Genomic DNA, 16991 nt, shown 5'->3' with positions numbered 1-16991 from the left:
GCACTTCCTTTACAAAGCTAACACCCTACTCCGAAACTCCCAAATCACGTACAAAACCCTAGCGAAATCAACACTCCAATGCGGTCAACCCTATCTAACTACCCCAAAATGGATGACCCCAAACAAAATATTGTCGACTAAAACATGTACAAATGCATCAGAATCAACTACAAGGTACCTCCTTTGTATAGCTAAAAACCTACTCTGAAACCCCCAAATCATGCGGAAAACCCTAGCGAAATCTCTACTCAAATGGGGCAACCCTATCAAACTAAACCAAGATATTCGATGCCGAAACGAAATATTGCAGATTAACAACCCAAGAATCCAAGGCTTGACGAAAAAGATTGGGGCTTACTGTAGTTTGGGGCGGCGCACTGTCAGGGCGACGAGCAGGGGCCATTGCCTCCACGCCTATGCACCCCCGGACGAACAGGGGTTGACGAACCATGCATCTCGACCCCATTGACGCCTCTCCCTCGGCAATGAGCCGGTGGCAGCGACGTTCGCCTTCTTCTCCCATGTGCCGCTCCCTGCTTCGGTGTGACCGAAGACGGACATGCAAGGGGATTTGATCCATTTTCAACGACGCCAGGGTTTTTTGCAAAAAACGACACGCAGACGGCGGCTTCTTGCCAGCTGGCGCGGTGACTGGTCAACACGTGGTCAATAATGGCGCGTAGAAGCTCAACACGCTCAACAATGACAGTATAACCACGTCTTGTCGTATTTAGTGGCCGTAATGGATGTATTCTTGGGTGCGGTGACTAAAAGTGGGCACACGACACAAGTTAAGACTGCTCACGGTGGGGAGTAATATAGAGTAGTAACTTGCCGATGTTACTAGTCTGTGTTACTACCTCCATAGTGGATAGTAACATATGAGTGGTATCATGAAAGATTTTAGGCTATAGACTCATTATGCCTTGAAATGTGTGATGTTACAGTAACTACCTAAGTTACCACAAACCTCTCTCCTTATTAATTAGCTGCCACATAAGCAATCTTGTATTGAAATGTGTGATGTTACTAGTTAAGTTACTTTCATTGTGACTAGTCTAAGTGACTGGGGTTGCATTTTTCTCTTTTAACTACTATGGCACCCACTTAAAAATCGCTAATGCTTATGACAATCATCTCCAGTCACCATTGACAATCATCATCATCTTCACGAACGCCCTCTGACTGGAAGGAGGGTTAAAATGCACTAGTAGCAGAACCTGCCCAGGTGACCCCACCGCCGTCTATCCACCATAAGAACACCCCTCTCAGAACGCACTTGACTGCAGCTCTCCTCTCGTCCACCCCGCCCCAATAATATTCTTCTTCCTCGACCTCCACTAGCCGCCCAACCACTCCAACCAAGGCGCACCGCACCATCACACGCTCGACGGCTTCCGACGACGAGCGACGATCCTCTGCTGGTGCTGGTGCTGCAGGGGGCTCCGCGCCGCGGCGGAGGGGCACGACCAGCAGCAAGAGGGGGGCGACGACGCGGCGGGAGCTGTGACACATGCCTCTGTGGGGGACCGCGTCCGGCCCACCGCCGCCTCTGGCGGAGGGAGGAGGCGCGGAGGGGTCGGGCGGGTCGTCTGGTGCCGCGGCGATACGGTCGCTGCTGCCTACCAGGCGGCGGCTGCGGCTTGACCCGCCATCAAAGCTCTACTTCCCATGTACGTATGCGCCATCAAACCTTCTTACTCTTCTTCTCCCTCCTCTGCTTCTTGACGGCGGCTTCTACTTTCCTGCCGAGCTGTTAGTCCGCCCAAGACTTCTCGCTTTGAACCATCTCTCCTGCTAAGTTTGGATTGGATTGTATTGAATTGGGTTCTTTATTTGATTGTTCTTGGCTCGTAAATCTTTGGAGTTGCCCTGCTTCATTATGTGAAATTTCTGATTTGGCAAAGAAATTTGGCAGCTTAATAATCGATTAATAGATGGCCATGTTTGAAAAATAAAGGCTCAAATTTGCATGAATTAAGTACCTTATACCTTTTAATCGCGCAGATGAGCCTGGCAAGCAAGTCCGGAGCGCGGTGAAGATCAAGAACATCAGCAAGTCCCATGTGGCGTTCAAGGTAACAACACTTCTCTCCCTCCCCTGCTATCTTCATTAAATTAGGGAATAAATTAATTAAGTCCTTCAATGAATTAAATCCCATTACTTGACCTTGAATGCTAGTGGTTTTACAAATTTTCCTTGTTACTAGGTTGGTTTGATGTAACAATAATAAGGTGTGGTACTAATGGAACGCATGTCCTATCTGTTTTTTAGTTCCAAACAACAGCACCAAAGAGCTGCTTCATGAGGCCTCCCGGCGGCATACTTGCTCCAGGAGAAACCATCATAGCTACAGGTAATGCAAAGAAGATTTCAACCTTTGATGTGCATTTCTTTGTTTTTATTCCCCTCTTTTTTCATTGTTCAACCATTCAATTCCAGTGTTCAAGTTTGTGGAGCATCCTGAGAACAACGAGAAGCCTTTAGATCAGAAGTGCAAGGTCAAGTTCAAGATTGTTAGCCTGAAAGTTAAAGGGCCTGTGGAGTATGTTCCAGAATTGGTATGTTCTTTTGCCCCTTGAGACCGTCCAATCGCCTAAAGTCTTATTGTTGTAGTTTCATTTTTTTTCTCTCTCTAAGTTTTACCTATATACTCGTATGTCACAGTTCGATGAGCAGAAAGATCAGGTTGCAGTTGAACAAATTCTGCGGGTTATTTTCTTGGATGCTGAGCGTCCTAGCGCAGTAAGTGACATCAGAGCCCCATCTTTTCTCTTGCTTTCGCTCTGAGTACAACACAATTCTGGGGAGCAGCAAATTCACCTTACACATTTGTGGCAATTTCTTCCTTGAAGCAACTGGACAGACTCAAGCGTCAGCTCGCTGAAGCTGAAGCAGCTCTTGAGGCACGCAAGAAGCCTCCAGAAGACACCAGTCCCCCTATCGTTGGTGAAGGGCTTGTGATCGATGAATGGGTAAGATCAGTGCTCGAGTGTTTTTAATGACAATAGTCCAGTCTTTTACTAATGCCCGAGAGCCGAGATGCGTCTGTGCACCATGTGATCACATTCTCCATTTTTCCTATTTCAGAAGGAACGAAGAGAGAGATATCTTGCTCGTCAGCAGGTTGAAGAGGTTGATTCGGTATAAACACGGTGCCAAAAACTCTGCAAAACACCGGTTCCTGTCCATGGTTTTAGCTCTCGCGAACTAAGATGAGGCTTTGTGTAATTAAGATTTAGCTTCTTCCTCGGCCCTATATGTAGATAGCCAGTCAGTGCTTGATAATAATATCCTCTGGGATAAATCTTGTACGTGGTGTTCTAGATTTAGATGTGTGATTGTGTTACATTTCCCACCGCTGTTTCAGTCAGTGCTGGTTCCAATCAATACCAAATGTAATTTTATCAGAAAAATCACTCTTCAAGGTGTTTAATGGAAGTTCTCTGCTCATGTTACACTATTTCCTGGATCAACATGTTTAGGCAGCTAACATTGTGGCCATACTTTTTGTCAGCTCAGTGCCAATCATCCGGGGAATCTTTCTCTAATAGTATATGTTTTCCCCAACAAAATAGTAGATACAGTGGCCTTGCTAATAATGATATCTTTCATGTCGTACTATTGAGCACTTTCGAGTTGTCTAACTGACAGGTCTTCCAGGACATGAAACGTTGTGGGCTCAGCATCTGGTTCTTCTCTTTTTATTTGTCCACCTGACCTGTACTGATATAATTGTTCTTGTTCCTTTGCTGATATGATCTGTACTACTAATATAACTGTTGAGCTGGAAGAATTAGGTACAAATACACCTATACCTAACCTAACCGGCCAACCAGGGAGGCTGATAATGATGGAGCATTATTCAGCCCTTTGTGGCTCAGAACAACCTGTTGCTTTCTTGGAATTCATGAAGCGCGTTTTTTTTAAGTCTATTTCCACTTCATGGCCAGATAGACCCTTGACTTTTAAAGCTGAATGGGTGCAACTTGTGAGAAGCTTCTGCCACTTGTACTCACATATACATTTCCGGGCGGTGTCATTTTCAGAGAGGCAACGGTGTAATATTCTAGGGAATGTGCGTATTTCCATTTGGCGTGACCTTTATTATATGTGGAGGGTGGTGGTCTTTTGGACTGTCTCAAGATCATACTTTTCTCCCAAGCATGGTTCAATTGGAACGTTCTTTCCTTGAATTCTAGGAATTTTCAGCTAGCAAGTGTTTACCTTTTCCATTCTTTAGTCTTGAGTTGCTGTCAAAATGGATTATTCAATGGAGAAATCAAACAATAAGACAGAGACAACATAGGTGCAAAAGGAGCTTTGACTTTTCATTTGAGGTGTGAAGCTGAAATTCAGCGGTTGTACCTCTCACCTGATCTATTTAGCATGTTAAACTAATATTTACTGTGCCCGAAATTCTGGCAACTATGGACTGCATCAATTCAACATTGCAGCAATTTTTTCCTTCGCTTGAGGTCCTTTGCATCTTCAGCAAAACTGTGAAGCTTGCATTCTGCTTGAGGGAATTGATCGAATTTTGTTATTATTAATTTATGTTAATGATAACTGACAAACGTCAGCTAGGAGGGGGATGACAAGCTACTTTTTTTTTGGCAACTTTACCTGGTATGATACGAGATGGCAAATCCTGCCGTTTTTTGTTGTAAAATTTCTCTTCTCAAAAACTGCAATATGTTTGTGATTGCCAACCCCATACAACTAAACTTATCATCTAAAACGTTTACAAATACTAACCTTTCCGGTGAACATTCCCAAAAATTGCCATACGTTTCTGGCTGCCAACCCAATGTTTCTGACTGCCAACCCCATACAACTAAACTCGTCATCTAAAACGTTTGCAAATACCAAACCTTCCCAGTGAACATTCACCAGATATTGCGGTCCTTAACTTATGGACTGCGTCTATTCAGTTTGCCCTTTATTCGGGGGAATTGTTTATCCACCAACGGTTGGTTGTGTTCCATATACCAACTAAACAGTGAATAAATAATGAGAACCACCCAAACCTCCTTGGCAGATAGCAGGGTTTTCGAAGGGGATATTTGAACTGGAACAACTCAAGAGCGTAAACCTTTATAGACTGGAACACTCCGGATTCGTCAACTGCAAAACAACACTCTTAACTTTTCTACATCTTTCTACTACTCCAGTCAACAAACCACCCACTTAACCAGAACTTGGAAAAGGGCAGGTCGACGCCCGAAACATGCAGAGCCAGTAGAAGTTTTGCTAGCAGCAAACATAATTCACGCAAACAGTGTTTCACAGCACAAAATCTGGTGTCCACATCAACAGCATTTCGCATGACAAAATCAGGCCTCCGCACAAACAGGATTTTTCAGAACAAAAACAGGTCCAAACTGGCCCTTTGCTTATCTTTGTGGTGGAAGGACTACAAAATTAATCTGCGAGTTTGAACGTGCCGCAGAAGTATAACTCGAGAGTAAAAAGGTACAAAGGAATTTTCTCCGTGGAGCACTAGGGAAGTGCAGGGTTACTTTTATTCTTTCCCCGACAAAAAAGATTATATGCATCTGCAAGAACAGACTTGGGTGGAAGGTACCACTACTGGCCTTAGCCTATGTATATACCGCAAACAAAATCATATCTCCTTTGACTATATGCCGCTCGAGTCTCTACCGAAGATGAAGCGACGGCCCCAGTCAGATATCACCAGTGCCCTCGTGCGCCAGCTTATTTGTTTGCTGAACTCATAGCAAAGAGGAGGGAAAAACCAAGTGTTAGGTTAGATACAAACGTAGGTGATTGCGCAGTCTGACTTTCTCATCATCAAAAAGGAAACAAGCACTTACGTTGCGTAGACGGAATACCAGAGCCACTGTGAGCTGTGACCGATGGAGACCCAGTCACCAGGGAGCTGTGCAGCGGTTTGCTCCCCTCCTAGTGGGGCAAACTGGCCTAAATGCCTGTACCTGGAGGAATCAGCAAAGCAATAGTATCAGCCAATAGACAAGAAAGAAAATAAGGCAATCAGGTATGAGCAGTTGCACATGCATGCAGCCTTAATTATTCTGTTATCGACATATTTCGATCTTCAATTTTCTTTTTAACTGCTTTCTAGATTCAACATAACCATTTCTAGCAGTTACTTCGCATGAATAACTACAGTGCATTCTCGTCAGAATGAAGATACAGAAATGGTTAGGAAAAGAAATGAGTTGACGAATGATGCAAAATAAGCACCTGAAGGGGTTGAAACGATGACGGCCTTCTCCCCTAATGCGGATTGGTCCTTCAGGATTTTCTTCAGCAGCCTGCATCTTGTTAAAGCACGTCGCAAGATACTGTCCTTGCTGTGCAGCAACCTGACAGAACAAAATATTTATAACTAAAAAAGCGATGAATTTTAACTGAAGTGGTTGCTTTGAAACTTTGTGCATTGTAAAATTCCAATAGAGAAAAAAAGGGAAACCTGAGCTGTTGCAGGTAGATTCTTGACTTGTGAATCCACGAGTGAAAGAGCCTTCTTAAACTCTTCAATGCTCAGCTCTACAGATTCCTTTTCGGCGTCACCTTTGCCAGTTCTTATTAAATCTGCAATTCCGTTCAGTTGCTTGCTCTTCATGTATAGCTTTACTTGCGGATATCTCACGTAGATATCCTCCAGGATGTCTTGGATTTCTTTCACAGTCAAGGTTCCAGATTTATCTTTGTCTGCAACTCTGAATATTTCTGAGATGTCCTCCTGCAAGCATTAGACACCAAGAACATAAATTCCTGAATGGTACCAAATACAATTCGCAAATGATCAACAAAGTCACTATGATGTATTGACATGTAGCTATAATGCACCAAAAAAGGATATGGATACGGTAGTACTGGGTAAGTCTAAACCGCTAATATAGCAGTTCAAGTATCCTAGCGAAAGTATTCAACAATACATATCAAATATGTTTGTAGCATTTATGTGAATCCTCATCTACTACATATACAATGAAGATAATCTCAAGAATTTTACTACTCCCTCCGTAAACTAATATAAGAGCATTTAGATTACTAATTTAGCGATCTAAGCGCTCTTATATTAGTTTACAAAGGAAGTACTAGTTAAATGGCACATAGGGGTTTGAGAAGAAAACCCTTTTTCTATCCACATGGAAAATAGGGGAGAATCACTACACCAAAAGGAACACATAACAAATTATATTGCTTACCATTACTCTCCTCTGGTTTATGGTAGCACAGTCACCTACTGCATAAACATCATCACATTCACGCACCCTTAGCCATTCATCAGTAGCGAGGACACGACGATTAGCCTGTATATGTAGAGAAATGATTCATTGGCTAGCTGAACTGACAGAAGGATACATAGCCAACTCCAAAAGAAAAAGGTCTATATACCTGGCCAATTTGTTTCATGAAGTCCACAACGAATGGGCGGGTCCCAATACCAGTGGACCAGACAGCCATTCCGTAAGGAACTGCAATATCGCCAGTAGCTGGATTTTGCATGGTAATTGCATCCTTAGAAACCTTCACAACTTTATATCCAGTTTTTACATCAATGCCATCCCTTCCAAATTTGTCCTCAGCAAAGTTGGTAATTCTTTTGTCGAACCTTTTTCAATGAAGAAACAATTGTTATTTTGTTAGCCTAGGAAGTAATGTTACGTCATATATGAGGTGATGATGTGTTTCCATACTGTTGGGGAGTAGATTACATGAGCAAAAAGGTGGCAACCTAGTGTAAAGCAGTAGGAACTTTCAGTTCATAAAGCATCAAAAGTAAGAGAGGACCGGTATGGCCTTACATAGTCAGTATGTGATCTGCAGCTTCGATCAGTGATATCTTGACAAGATGCTGAATAGAAGGATAGAGCTTGGATAGATCTTCAGTAACAAAATCATGCAACTCTGCCGCAAATTCAACGCCTGTAGGTCCACCTCCCACAACAACAAAGTGAAGATTCTTCTTCCTCTCTTCTTCATTAAGGTATGGGAGGCTTGCCTTCTCAAAGCAGTCCATCACACTCCTTCGGATCTTTTGGGCATCTTCCACTTCCTGTGAATATAATAGGACCATATGAACGGAGCAATAAGGGCAGAAGCTTAGAAACAACTAAAATGCAGTAAGATCATTTAAAAGACTAACATAACTATTTATCTTGCACAACATAACTGAATGGTTTGAACCAGATTCATTCCTTTGTCAGACGTGTATATAAATAAAGCAGATTAATGTAGTTATGGACCTAAAACTGGAGGCAAATTTATTTCATACAAACCATACGAAAGCTTACCTTCAAAAAGTGGCAATTCTCTGTCACACCGGGAGTATTGAATGTGTTAGACCTAGCTCCAACAGCTACCACCAGATAGTCATAGTCAACTAAGAACTCGCCATTTCCATCAAGATTTGTCCCCATATTTGAGCGGCAATGAATCTTCTTGTTTGCTGGATCAATCTTGAAGCACTCTGCTTCCCAGAATTTGAAGTCTCCACCTTTCTGTCAGTATTAAGAACGAAGGTTAATTCATTTGGCACATAATTAATCATCTGACTTAGCTATGAACGAATGTAGTGTTCAAGTATGAAATATGACTATTCACTAGATAATGAACTTCACTATTGGGATTCAAGATAGGTCTTGAGCAAGATGAGCAAGGTCAGGAATTTTGTTGTACCATCGTGAAAACAAGCCATTCCAGTATTTGGAGTACATGGCATTCAGCAGGTTGTGAAAGAATAAAAGTTCTAGAATTGTTCAACAAGTTCACCGAAATTTATGGAAGAAATCATACCTTCTCCAGAATCCTACGGATTGGCTCAACAACGCTCCTTGGTTCAACTGTTCCACAGGTAACACTTGGGAGCAAGGGTGTGAATGCAAAGTAGTTCCGAGGTGAAATGACCTGGACATCGTACAGTTTGCTATCAAGATTCCTCAGGAATGTGGTGCCAGCCCAGCCAGTTCCAAGAACCACTATTTTCTTCTTTTTAAATCCTTGGGGCTGGTCTGGCTGAGAGTCTGCATATGCGACGAGGCCTCCTCCACTACTGCAAATTCGGCAGACCATAAATCAGCAGGTTTGCAAATAGGACAGCTGTTCTAGCAATGCAAAACATTTAGAAGTTCTTGGAATTATTCAGGCATCTTAAATGATCTCATTTGTGTGTTCTACATTGAAGCCACCCTTAATATAAAAAAATAGTAAGATAGCTGTTCTAGTAATACAAATCATTTAGGAACTCATAACACTAACTCTTTAATGAACCTCATTGGTGTGTTTTACATCGAAGCTACCGCTTACTGAAAAATATTCTTTAAGTTGCGACTGAATTACATCACTCCAGATAATGAAAACGTTAAAATAGATCAAGACAAGGACAATATGGTTTCTTCCAGAAAAGAGGGAGTGTGCCTAGTCTCTGCATAGACAAGGACAATTATATATGCTCAGAAAATTAATCCTATAGCCCAATCATCTACCATTGTCGTCTTCTTCTGTGAAGGAACCAATGTCATTTTTAACAGCTACACTTATGTATACCTGGTAGCAGGAGCAGTCCATGTCTTGCAGCTTTGCACAAAAATATTTATTTTGTGATCGCATTGTATCAATCACAGCGCAAGACTACTTAGACAAGGCCTCTCTTTTCATACACGCAAAACAGTCATATGACATACATATAAAATTTATTTAGACATTGCAGAGAAACAAATAAAAAGCATGTTGCAGCCGAATCATTAACCAAGAAAATCAAGGAATTGAAGAAATGTATTATTCAGAAGTCCAGCATTTGCCTAGCAGTCCAAAAGCACATATAAAATGGCAATCAGCACATGGCACCAACTCACCAAATTATAATGTATTCACGATCCCGCTCTTAAATATTCCAAGTATTGTTTTATAGAGAAAAGGCACAATTGGTATTAGAAAAATACTGAAACCGGGACGAAGAAATCAAGGGCAATTTTTCTTCTTGTTGGCCACATGGACCATGGCAGAATATACAGCAGGCATACGAGGTCCACAGCGATGTAGGGGACACATCAGATTCGAGAAGTAGCTGGAAAACGAGGGCCCGGTCGAAACAGGTGGAAAGAAGAATTAGTTTAACTAACTATTTTCTTCCCATTTCATCAGTTATATAAAAGAAATGACTCTATCCTTATATTTCCCCCCTCATTTTCTAGCATTCTGAAATCTGGTAAAACAGAGGTACCCTCTGATGGAGAATCGATCTAGGTAGAGCTATTATGTGAGCTCTGAATCCCGTTAATACCCGAGGCGATCTCGAACTGATACAACAGTTTCGGTGGCTCAGAGGATGAGAAACCGCAGCAACCACCGAATATTTCTATCCCGGCCAGGATCCACGAACGAAACGATGAAGGCACCGAATATTATCATTTTTTTTCTGAACAAAGAAAAGAAAACCCGAGAAAAATGACAGGACGCTCCAAATATTCGTGCCCAACATTTGCGTCGACCGCGAAAATGCTGCTGCAGTCTAGCGGCCACACGAGGTATGCAGTGGCAGCAGATCCGGTCGAAATCCCCAAGCCCCAGCGCCAAGGGGGAGGGGGGAAATTAGCGGGCGGAGGAAGGGAAAGGAAGCAGGAGGGACCTTGCGGCGAGGACGACGACGAGGCCGGTGAAGGTGGGGCGGTTGTTGAAGGCCCGGGACGCGCTCTCCCACGCGAACGCCGTCCACCTCATCTCTCTCTTCCTCTCCCTCCTCCGCTACGCTTTGCTCTTCCTCCGGGGCTCCGGCGATCCTGGAACGTACTACTAGCAGGAGCTGTAGAAGAAAAGAAATGGCCACCTCGTCCGCCTCGCCCGTGAACTGCTTATATTCTGCCAGTACGCGTCTGCACTTTTTCCTCCCGTGGTTGGCGCCGTGTTGGTGGCGGTGCGGCGGGGGGTTGGTGTGACTGGTGGGTGGGCCCTGGCGAAAGGAACATGGGTCGTCAATTCCGGACCTGAGCTAGACACACGTGGTTGGCATGCTAAAGCGGCCTCGCCCAACGCCCGTTCTCTCCCTCCTTCCCTCCCTTTCCATCGGACCGACGGCTAGCGCGAGAGGGATCGATCCTCCCTGCCACACTGTCGCGAACCCCGGGCAAAAACGACAAATTTAACCTATGAATAAAAAGAATTCACAAAGTAAACTGTTAAAGAAAAAATTTCACCAGGCTGACCCTTTTATGTAGTGCCTGACAGATAGGCGTCACACTACACTGTGCAGCGCCTGACTAATAGGCGTTACACGCCTGACAGCATCGCATTTCGAACTGCCTAAAAATTGCTAAGTTAATGTGCAACGCCTAACAGCTAGGCGCTACAATCTTGTGTCTCGTTGGGGCCAGCGTTAGTCGGTCATAGTAGTTGTATCTTCTTGGACTAAAGTCAGCTCGCAAGTAGACGCCCTTCCCACACTTCCAAATATTCACCTGCCTACTGTACAGCTCGTGACATACTGCACTTGCAGCTTGATGCGATCTTGCTGCGGTGGTGCCGATCGATCGCTTTGGATTTCGGAAGATTTGGCAAATGTTTAACCCAGCACGTTGCGCCTGGGTGACTGACTCACTGACATTGCATGTTCATCACACTTTCAGGAGCTAGCGCTTACAGTTCAGGATTTTTACTATATGAACCCATGAATCCATCTCAAAATCAATCGTGGGATGGGATCGGTTGCTTTTTTGACTGGCTAGCTAAATCACAGCTCATCTAAAGGCCCTGTGTTCTTTTGCAAAGAAAAAATTAGTGCGTGCATGTGTACGCACGTCTCTAAACCATACAATCAGCTGGAAGAGAATACAAAAAATGATTAATTCTAAAAAAAGTGAAACAAAAAAGATTAAGATGTATTTTTTTAGCGTTCTATACAGACCAAAGAGAGCTTCTTTCACAGTAGCGCAGGCTAGGAGAGACAAGACACGACAGTGCTTGTACCTGCTATGCTAATTCAGATTTCTTGCGGTTGACACGACCGTAATCTCTATGTATAGTTCAGCCCAGTTTTATATGCATTTAGACAGTACTCAAATATTTTGAACATGGGGTAGCTAGCTAATCCCTGACAGGCTCCTCTTTCCATGGTACAGAATCTAAGCGAAAGGCAGTCAAAGAAAGGCCGGTCATCAACGGCAGACCAACGCACTGCCGACGTGGTAAGAACAGTACGAGTTGTACTAGCTGATTCCTGACTTGTGTCCCAAGAAGATGGAGGAGTATATTCTGATATTCGTCTGGCTCCTCTCTTTCTAGAACGTGCACAGGCGGGGCGCCCCTCAACCGCTGGTTGGACAAACAGCGAAGCGGAGAGAGAGAGAGACGCAGGCGGCGAATCCTACAAGGAGCTGGCTGGCTGGATCCATCCCTTACGTCCGGGGCAAGAAAGAAAGATTCCAGAGGAACTCCGCGGGCACCGGCAAAATACCAAGTAGAGTACGTACAACAACGTACGCGATACGCCCGCCCCGTTTGGTGGCCTGGCCACGTTCTCCAGATGGACGGACACACGCACGCGGAGAGGGAACGTGAATCGCAGAGGCAGCAACAACGGCTTCCTTCCTCCCCCTTGACCACCGCCGTTCACCAGCCGTGCGTGACGTGAGCCACATACCGCGCAAAAGAGCTTCCTTCCAGCAGCCGACCCAAACGGACGGTGATTATGTCCTTTTTTATTCGTTTGGATCGGTCAGGCGGATAGGGATATCCGCTTCCGCGTTTGGGTCGGCGCGTGCGTCCAATGCTGATCTGAACCCATTTTGACGGTGCTAGAAAAAAATAAACGTATTCATATTAAAAAAGAGAAACAACATTAATTAAATATTAAAGCCGGTCATGAAGGTCGGCGAGAGTCCACGCGTTCATAATTCTATTTAAAAAATAAAAACAGCCTAAACTACAAGGCGGCGTGCTGCCCTAGGCGGCGGCGTCGTCGTCCTCGGGGTTCGTGAGGTCGATGAGCGTCGGCGTCGGCCCGGCCTAGGCGAACGCCGTGTTCCAGAGCGCCGTCATGTCAGGCTCCTGCACCGGCGTCGCTTTCAACCAGACCGGCGGCGCGCGTACCCACTCGCGCACTACTCCCGTCCAGGAGTAGCGGTCGACGGGGGACGGCTCCCGCTCGGGCTCAGGCTTGATAGGGGATGGCGGGGCCACCGGCGGCACCACGCTGTCGCCCCACCGCGGAGAGGGCAAGTGCCTGCGCCATTGCCGCCTCATACCGAGCCTCCTTTTCCGCCTCCGCCCTGCGTCGCTCGTCCTCCTCGCTCTCGCGGTAGACGGCCGCAAGGGCCGCCTGGTAGGCGTCCTCCGCCGCCTGGTCCTCCTCGCGGACGACGAGCGCCGGCGGCGGTGAGCTCCGGTCGACCTCGCGAACGTCCCGTCGCCTCGCTCCTTGTGCTCGAAGGCGAACCACCTCGCCCAGTTGGGCGAGTCGGATGCGTAGGCGGCCTCGCGGCGCTGCTCCGGCGTCAGCAGCACCAGCCGGCGCCGCACTTCCTTCGCGTGAGCCCGAGTCGTCCGCGGCACCGCCGGCACTGGGATCCTATCTGGATCCAGATGCCAGTCGTGCGGCAGGGTCACGTCGGAATACGGCAGAGGCTGGCGATGCTGCCAGTGCCACTCCGCCTGGTGCACTGGCACGTTCACGCGCCGCCTCTGCCGGCGAGGCGCCAGCGCCGGTGGAGGCGGGAGGAACTCTGAGGGAAAAGGGGTGGCGGGGGCCTTGCCCTTGGCCTTGCTGCCGCTGGCGCCGGAGAAGAGGCCCATCTCGCTGTGGTTGTGATGGCTAGGGTTTGCCGGCGACGAGGGAGCAAAACTTGGCAGATGTGGATGGCCCCGCCGCATGGCCGACTTAAAAAAGAATGAGCGCCGTCGCTGACATGTGGACCCGTGGTCATAAATTAAGCTGACCGCGTGGGCAGCTGGTAGTTGAACGGCCGCCATGTGAGGACGCAACGGACAGCGAAAAGGCGCGCGAAGCGTCCGTTCAGCGTCCGCGCCGACGCATTTGGGGCGCAAATTTGAACCGCAAATACGTCGGCGCGGACGCGACACAGACGTGATTTAGGTTTAGGTTGGCGCGTTGGGCCGTCATTTTTGTACACGCCAATCCAAACAGACGCAGGCGGACGAAATGGGTCGGCCTTTTAAAGTTGCTCTTTTTTGCTTGGTCGCCGAAACCTCGTTGTCGGCTGCCAGCGATGAGCGAACGGGAAAATATTTGGACACGCAACACAGAGCGTGCTAAAACAATTTTTACAGCGTGGAAAGAAAAAAGTCTAAAATAAACCCTGAATTTATAGACGAAAACTAAATCAAATCTCAAATTTCCAATTTCAAAAATCAGCACACCGAACTCTTTGATCCCGGTCTATTTTAGACCTGAAGTGAGTTTCCAAACAGGGATCGTCGATGTGGCATGTTAAATCCCGTGATTATTGGCTGTGGACTCGACTGGGCCGGCCCATCAGACACGGAGCAAACTTTTTTTTCTTAACGCGTGACGTAAAAAGTATTTCTTCACTTCCTTAAAGGGCGATGTGACAAAAACTACTCGGACAGAGTCGAACTTGGAACCTGGCCGAGTTGACCTCATCCCGCTAGACACTAGTACAGACAACTAGCCAACATTTCCAAATTTATCTGGATGAAACCGGCCTCTCTCTCTATATATATAAGCGCATGCGTGGCATGTTCTCCTCATCACCACGTACATTATTGAGCGCAAAGCAAATTAGCCAAGGCGACGATGGCTAAATTACTTGTTCTCGTCGCCGTTGCGTGGGTGCTGCTTTTGGCCGGCAATGGAACCAACGCTGCCCAGGTACGTGCCTAACCAGCGGTCCTAATTAGCTTAACTTTGGGAGCACGCAGCTTGCTAATAATCTGCAAGTACGTTGAATTATCACATCAGATGAAAATCCGAAGCTCCAACGTCGGAGCGATCATGTTCTCTTTGAGATTGCACGGTCAAGTTTCACCACTGGATGATGCTTTCACCACTGGATGATGCTGAGCCTGGCTCCGTGACACAATACGTATGTATAATACCCTCTTCGTTCCTAAATATTTGTCTTTTTAGAAATTTCAAATGGATTACTATATACGGATGTATATAGATATATTTTAGAGTGTAGATTCACTCATTTTACTTCGTATGTAGTCATTTATTGAAATCTTTAGAAAGACAAATATTTAGGAACGGAGGAAGTAGCATGTTGATTCGTCGTAGATTGATCGATCGAGATATCACCAATTGACACTACTAACTATTATGAGTGATATAATAAGAGGAGGCCCCATATATTTAAGCACACACCGAAGCGTTGAACTTTGAAACTATTTTTTAGGGGCAAACAAGCAAATTTGGAAATGTCTGGACATTTTATAAAGTGTGAGCACTTTTTGAAATTTCTGAATACTTTAGCAAAACAACTATTTTGAAAAAGAGAACACATTTTGAAACCTGAAGAATGCGAACACCTTTTGAAAATCGTAAAACTAGGAACAAATTTTGAAACCTGACCAAATGTGTAAAGAATTTTTTTGTGACATCTAAAAAATATCACGATTTTGGATAAATGTATGTGGCATTTCAAAAACAAACTTTACAATGTGAAAAATATACGTGTGATTCAAAAAGAATAAAAAAATGTGCTTGTGACATTTAAAAAAGTGTATACAATGTAAAAATAAAAGCGAAAAAACTAACAATATGAAGAAAATCAAAAAAAGAAAAAAAAAGCGACAAAATTATAAGAAGAAAGAAAAACCAGAGAAAAAGCAAACTATAATGAAGACAAAAACAGAAGAAAATCAAAGTAAAACCAAAGAAAAATAAATAAATAAATAACAAAGAAAAACCGGAGCAGTGCGAGCAACTACGTTGATGGGCCGGCCCAATTCAGCGAATACCGGTTAAATCCCCTCAGGATTCAAAATAGACCGGGATCAAAGAGTTTGGTGTGCTAATTTCAGGGATTGAGAGTTCAGGGTTTGATTTAGTTTTTGCCTATAAGTTCAAGGTTTATTTTAGACTTTTTCCGCGTGGAAATAACGGTATTTTGCGCGTGGCAGGACGCTGGCTCCAGCGACCACTGTAAAATATTGCGTATGCGAGCCGCTTCAACAGGCGCTGCAAAAGATCGACGCACATGAGCAACCAAAATACATACTATAGATATTTGAAACAACATATAGATAAAATTCAATGGTACAAATAGGATAGTTCAACAAAACAGTACAAACTAGTCCGATACAAATAAAATAGATAAAAACTACGGTGCAACTAAACTAGAAACTACTCCGAGTCGTCCTCATCATCCTCGCTGGTGTCGTCCGAGGTATCAAGGAATGCGTCCTCCCACCGAGAATCGTTGTCGTCAAAGAATGACGCCTGTCACAGGTCACACTGCAATATCGCCAGTGCCTTCTGCCGACGCATGTCCGCCCGTTCTGCGCGCCGCCTTGCCCACCTCTCCGACTAGAAGGCGTTCTCGTCGGCGACGTCCTGCGGGTAGCGCTGGCGTCACTTCGCCATGGCTCGCTTGTCCTTCTCAGCGATGAGGAGGCGGCGCTGCTGCCTACGATGTTCCTGACGGTCGCGGTCGGTTATTAGCAGCGGCGGAGGGGCGACTTCCTGCACCTGCTCACACATTCACACGTCGTGGAAATTCATCTGCGAGTGTGGCCTCGACAGGCGCCACGCCGGCGCGTCGTACGCGTGCACGGTCTCGAACGTCCCGAGACCGAGACACGCGAATCTCTGCGTAGAACGTGCATGAAGGGCGTACGCCGTGGTAGCCGGAGCTACTCCGGCGGCGCAGCGGCATGTCGATGACGGGGGAGAGCGCGTCGGGAGAAGGGCGCGGCGGCGGCAGCGGGGCGCTGGATATGAGGAAAAAGAGGGCGGCGGGGGGAAGAAGGGTGCGGCGGGGCTCGAGTGTGCGGTTGACGGCTCCGGCACGCACGTTTTATA

At 45.7% G+C, this 16991-nt stretch overlaps 2 protein-coding genes across 3 annotated transcripts; one reads left to right on the top strand and one right to left on the bottom strand.

Moving 5' to 3' along the window:
- Positions 1-1276: 1276 nt before the first annotated feature.
- Positions 1277-3464, top strand: LOC119330209 (vesicle-associated protein 4-1-like). 2 transcript variants are annotated; one of them, XM_037603327.1, is made up of 7 exons: positions 1277-1673; positions 2008-2078; positions 2276-2357; positions 2444-2562; positions 2681-2746; positions 2857-2976; positions 3092-3464. In XM_037603327.1, exons 1-7 carry the CDS (start codon positions 1514-1516, stop codon positions 3149-3151), a joined length of 678 nt encoding a protein of 225 aa, XP_037459224.1. In that variant the 5' UTR covers positions 1277-1513; the 3' UTR covers positions 3152-3464. The 2 variants fall into 2 exon arrangements, with proteins under 2 accessions (XP_037459224.1, XP_037459223.1); XM_037603326.1 differs by having other exon boundaries at positions 1279-1673; positions 2669-2746.
- Positions 3465-5307: 1843 nt separating this feature from the next.
- LOC119329392 (external alternative NAD(P)H-ubiquinone oxidoreductase B2, mitochondrial-like) lies at positions 5308-10835 on the bottom strand. Its single transcript, XM_037602432.1, has 10 exons — positions 10623-10835; positions 8792-9047; positions 8290-8496; positions 7801-8051; positions 7391-7607; positions 7201-7305; positions 6459-6731; positions 6230-6351; positions 5839-5958; positions 5308-5730 (listed from the first exon to the last, which is right to left on the bottom strand). The coding sequence occupies exons 1-10, from the start codon at positions 10712-10714 to the stop codon at positions 5643-5645; spliced, it is 1731 nt and encodes a 576-aa protein (XP_037458329.1). The 5' UTR covers positions 10715-10835; the 3' UTR covers positions 5308-5642.
- Positions 10836-16991: the final 6156 nt, after the last annotated feature.

Source organism: Triticum dicoccoides, chromosome 7A (assembly GCF_002162155.2).
Source record: "Triticum dicoccoides isolate Atlit2015 ecotype Zavitan chromosome 7A, WEW_v2.0, whole genome shotgun sequence".
Classification (NCBI taxonomy): Eukaryota; Viridiplantae; Streptophyta; class Magnoliopsida; order Poales; family Poaceae; genus Triticum; species Triticum dicoccoides.
Note: the sequence above shows the minus strand (reverse complement) of the source record. Positions and strands in the feature narration are given on the sequence as shown.

Bases quoted from the DNA above. Each gene is read 5' to 3' on its own strand.
- LOC119330209 (XM_037603326.1), top strand. From the start codon at position 1,514: ATGCCTCTGTGGGGGACCGCGTCCGGCCCACCGCCGCCTCTGGCGGAG. The intron at 2,563-2,668 runs GTATGTTCTTTT...CGTATGTCACAG, and splicing joins TGGAGTATGTTCCAGAATTG to TTCGATGAGCAGAAAGATCA. The intron at 2,977-3,091 runs GTAAGATCAGTG...TTCCTATTTCAG, and splicing joins GGCTTGTGATCGATGAATGG to AAGGAACGAAGAGAGAGATA.
- LOC119329392 (XM_037602432.1), bottom strand. From the start codon at position 10,714: ATGAGGTGGACGGCGTTCGCGTGGGAGAGCGCGTCCCGGGCCTTCAAC. The intron at 8,052-8,289 runs GTAAGCTTTCGT...TTATATTCACAG, and splicing joins AGAATTGCCACTTTTTGAAG to GAAGTGGAAGATGCCCAAAA. The intron at 6,352-6,458 runs GTTTCCCTTTTT...TTGTTCTGTCAG, and splicing joins ATCTACCTGCAACAGCTCAG to GTTGCTGCACAGCAAGGACA.